We start from the raw sequence: 4,674 nt of genomic DNA on the forward strand, positions 1-4,674 counted from the left end.
TTGAATTGACCAGGTTGATCCGTTTGATTTATTTGACGCATTCTTTGGCCGCACTGATGGAAATGGAATGTTTGGAGAAAGTGATGAAGGGGGCATGAACTTCAGTTTTAGAAGCAATAGAAGCCGTGGCCTTGATATTCGGTTGCCATCTTCTCAATTTGATTTTGTCTTATGTTTACTTGTATGCTTGACCAATTTCTGTCAGAACACAAAATGTATAGAAATAACTTTATATATTCTGGCATGCAGGCATGATCTTTATTTGAGCTTTGAAGAATCAATTTTTGGAGTACGGAGGGAGATTGAAGTTTCTTGTTTTGAGCCATGTAATGATTGTGATGGTACAGGAGCTAAATCAAGGAATTGCATTAAAATATGTACAAATTGTGATGGCAGAGGAGGAGAAATGAAAAGTCAGAAAACACCCTTTGGAATCATGTCTCAGGTAATTTAATTGAATCATATTTTATGCTATCAGTATATTTTATATCTATGCAGGGATCTCTCCTTCTCTTCTGTACATTCTTTACTCTCTTGATTTATTTTCCAATTAAAAATAATTAATTAGGTAGGGACTATACTAGATTATATTCAAATTATTTGAGACTATTCCAAAGGGAAGATATTTTGCTGTGTGGAATTCAGGTTTCTACCTGCTCTAAGTGCGGTGGTATTGGCAAGATAATCACTGATCATTGTCGAAGGTGTGAAGGTAGTGGTCAGGTGAAATCTAAACGAACAATGGAAGTGGTCATTCCTCCTGGTGCCAGTGATGGAGACACAACACAAATTCGAGGGGAAGGGAATTTTGATTCAAGGAGGTTAGCAGAATGACAATGAATATTTTTGCTTTCAACTATACACTCCCAATGGATGATTGTTTGTCTGATTATGTAAAGCTTTGCATTAAAAATATTAATTGGCAGCATGCATAAAACATTTGCTTAATATTTTCTTGATTTACTCTTTACAAAATTAATAAATATGAAATTGATTACACATATGGATGGCTACCTTATCAAACTCACGGTTTTAAACAAAGCACCAACTAATTTACCATGGAGGGCTTACTAGCATTATGAGGAGTTCAGCTCGGAATCTGAGAACCAAGATTACTTGTTTAAAAATAAACTTGGGTCTTACTTTTTCTCAGATTATTGGCTTGCAACCAGGAACAGAAAGACAGTTAGAATCACCATGTATTGAACTCATATAGGTGCTAACTATCAGTTTCATCTTTTCAGGCATATAAGCGGGGATCTGTTTGTAGTTCTCCATGTAGATGAAAAGCAGGGTATTTGGAGAGAGGGTCTTCATTTGTACTCAAAGATTAATATTGACTTTACAGATGCAATACTGGGATCTGTTAAAAAGGTAAACTTAGCTAACCCAATCATTCATGGCATTAACCAATGTCTGCAGCTTCTATATGCCTTTCAAACTTGTTCTGACCTTAAACTTAGGTGACTTCAGGTAGAAACTGTTGAAGGCTTAAGGGATCTCCAGATTCCATCTGGGGTTCAGCCTGGAGAGGCAGTAAAGTTGTCACGTTTGGGAGTTCCAGACATGAATAGACCATCTTTTCGAGGCGATCATTACTTCATTGTGAATGTTCTGATTCCTAAAAATATCAGGTTTGGAATTCTTTTATCTGTAATTTCACAAGACTACTGGAAAATTCTTAGTTTTTGGAGCTTCGTGATAGAAAATTTGTCTTTTTTATTTTGGGGTTGTGAATTTCTGTATTATTTTATTTCACTTACCCTTTCTGTCTATAATCCTATAAATAGAACTGCCGAGTTTGAATTTCTTTGAGTGGCAAAATCGGTGTAGTTTCATGAGAGCGTCTGGCTTCACAAGAGAAAGAGATCAAAATATGATGTCTTCGTTACTTATGTTTCTTGAAGTTTCTTGTAATTTTCTTTTTGTTCTCCTTATATCCTGCTTGTTTCAGTGCTACCGAACGCGTGCTTGTTGAACAGTTAGCCTCACTAAGAGCATCTAAATATGATTCATTGTCTTCTAAGGACACTGGTAATAGTTTGTTTTACTTGGATACTTTTGGACTAAAGCTATCCGTTAACATACATATACGAACATGTAAAAACAAGAAGAATATTATGACATTTTTTTGCATCCATGTTTTCTAGGGATATCCCAAGGAAAATTCAAAGAATTCAATATGGATCCAAAATATCAAGATTCAAGCAAGCGAACTAAACATGTTGGTTCTCTGTGGACATCAATTCAGAATTTCTTAAGGTATAACTCTGAACTGTGCTATATGTGCTATCTGTAGTTGTAAACAATCATGAATAATTGCTCAATTCGTTCAGAATTGCACTGCATAAGATAGCTTTTCAGACTTGTCAACAGTTTCTTCTCTTGAACAAAATAATATCATCATTCTGATTTGGATAAACTGAAGATACTCAAAGCTATTGACCAAACTAATATTCTTAACAGAAGTTATTCATGAGAAAATACTTTAATCTATTCTTTAATCGACAGGAGAGGACAGTCTGAAGAGAAGTTTGCATCAATTAGCTTGGATACATCGATGTCATATTGTAGATTCAGCCACCAAAATTATTCAGTCCTAGATTCCTTTGTTGTTTTCTTAATAATTTGTCTTTTAGCATCCATTGCAAACTCTAAGTATTCATTATTTAGGAAAAGAACCCAGTCCCTCATAAGAGAGCAGAGTGAGAATAATTGAGGAGGTGCTTGTTAAGAAAACTAGGAAATAAGAAGGGAAGTGAAAGTGTGGAATGGGATGAAAATACTTTGATTTTCCTTCCGCGATGCTTTGTAGAGAATGTGGAAGTGGGTGAGAAATCAGTTTCAGCTTATTGTCATGCTACAGGAGATCAAAACTGTCGGAGTAGAGCGAGAGAAAGTCACACTCTCAAACACGCCGAGTTTTTGTATACGAAGCAACTGTAAGTAATTTTCTTCTCAAATCCTCTCCTGCATTCTTTTTAAGCTCGGGTACACACCAAAACCTTTGAGCTTGATTGGGCACATTGTCTGTTTACTCCTTTGTAGTTTGTTCCCTTTTGTCAGAACCATGCTCAAGATTGAGTTTTAGTCTTAACAATCATCAGCAGCTTATGTTGACACATATTCCTTCCTACTATTTTTAAGAAATGAGATTATACTGAAATTTTATTTTGAAGTTAGCATACTGTTGAAATCCTAAACATGTTGTAAGCTTGTAAAGTGAAGAATAGAAAGTGTCATACTCATACATCATGTAAATGATTGAGATTCTTCAAAAATGTATTTGGATAAATCACTTCAGGTATATAGTTGAAACTGTCATATCTGTTGTTTTCATGTGAAAACTAAAAGCTGGATAATTTCTTTCTGCAAGTAGTTGAAGTTGTGTGGACCAATAATTCCAATAATTTATTGAAGTATTGTTTTACAGTGTGATATGACATGCATAAACTTGCTACAAGACTACAAATTTGTCATGTGACTCAGCAGAGACTTTATTGATCGAAAATATTGTGGCAGTGAGATATTATGACTATGGTGTAGAAGTTGGAGAATCTGAAATAAAGTTAGAAGTATTATGTATACAATCTGGCACACCCAGTGTCATGCATTTATTTGCCTATAGTATGCAAGGTGTGGTACACAAATCATGACTATCTAATATTGGTTTGGCCATGTCCTAAGCTTACATGTGAATTTGTCTGCACAAAAGTTGTTGCATTGCTAGATGAAAGAAGTGATGAGATCATTTAGTATCAATTGAAATGTACTTTTAATATGGAACTTGTCATTATAGGATTAACACAAACATTTCTCTTTGAAAGAAATCAAGGCTTAGAAAGATTGCTTTTAGCCTCAAACCCCACTTGTGGACTCAAAAAGCTATGCCATTTCAATTTCATGCAATTTGCTATCTTTTGAATTTGGAATGAGTACAAGCGACCAAACAGGCATTTAGGATATTAGATAGACTTCAATATTTTATACTTGTGTCACTTTGGACTCGTTAAAAAAAGAGACAAAATTTAGCATTTGTAGTTCTAAAAAGTAACTCAAAGTAGTCCCCAGGATGAGGTTGTTACTTGTTAGAACTAGGAACCAATTTGAATAACTAAAATGACTCCTTTGACTGGGTCACTTTCCTGTAACTTGAGAGAATGAATTGTTAATGTCTTAATTCTATTGACTGGAATGAACTGCATTTACGATTTCAAAGATCAAAATATTCGATGTTTTATTCAAATGCATATCATATCAACCAAGATTTGTTTCTTTTGCATCCTGGACAGATATTTTTGCGGTGTTACATTACATAGTGCCCTCAGAATTCATTATCATTAGTGATACCTATTGAAATTGAAAACTTTAAACCGCTTTGGACCTTCAATAATACAGATGCGAGTCAACTTCATAAGTCCGAGCATTTTTTAAGGTGGCATATAAGAGCTCAAACTTAATTTTCAAACTATGAAATAATAGCCACTTCAGAAGATTAAGTTAGATTCACTTTTTCCAACGTCAGAAGTTTGAGACATCATATTGTCACTTATTTTTTATAATATCATTATTATACACATGATTTTTTTTATTATATGTTTGTCTGAATTTGTAAACAATTGAGATTGTATGTTTATAAGAATTTGTTAAAAAAAAAAAGTGATATTATCAAAA

At 34.1% G+C, this 4,674-nt stretch overlaps 1 protein-coding gene across 1 annotated transcript in view; it reads left to right on the top strand.

Moving 5' to 3' along the window:
* Positions 1–3,336, top strand: part of LOC107644139 (chaperone protein DnaJ) — a gene marked incomplete in the record, with an annotated part of 5,714 nt that extends 2,378 nt beyond the window's left edge. The window contains 8 exon segments of the mRNA XM_016347944.2: positions 14–141; positions 250–445; positions 646–821; positions 1,245–1,374; positions 1,474–1,634; positions 1,955–2,034; positions 2,151–2,262; positions 2,512–3,336. Coding sequence (XP_016203430.1) covers positions 14–141; positions 250–445; positions 646–821; positions 1,245–1,374; positions 1,474–1,634; positions 1,955–2,034; positions 2,151–2,262; positions 2,512–2,719 — 1,191 coding nt within the window.

The sequence above is a fragment of the Arachis ipaensis genome, chromosome B05, assembly GCF_000816755.2.
Source record: "Arachis ipaensis cultivar K30076 chromosome B05, Araip1.1, whole genome shotgun sequence".
Taxonomy (NCBI): Eukaryota; Viridiplantae; Streptophyta; class Magnoliopsida; order Fabales; family Fabaceae; genus Arachis; species Arachis ipaensis.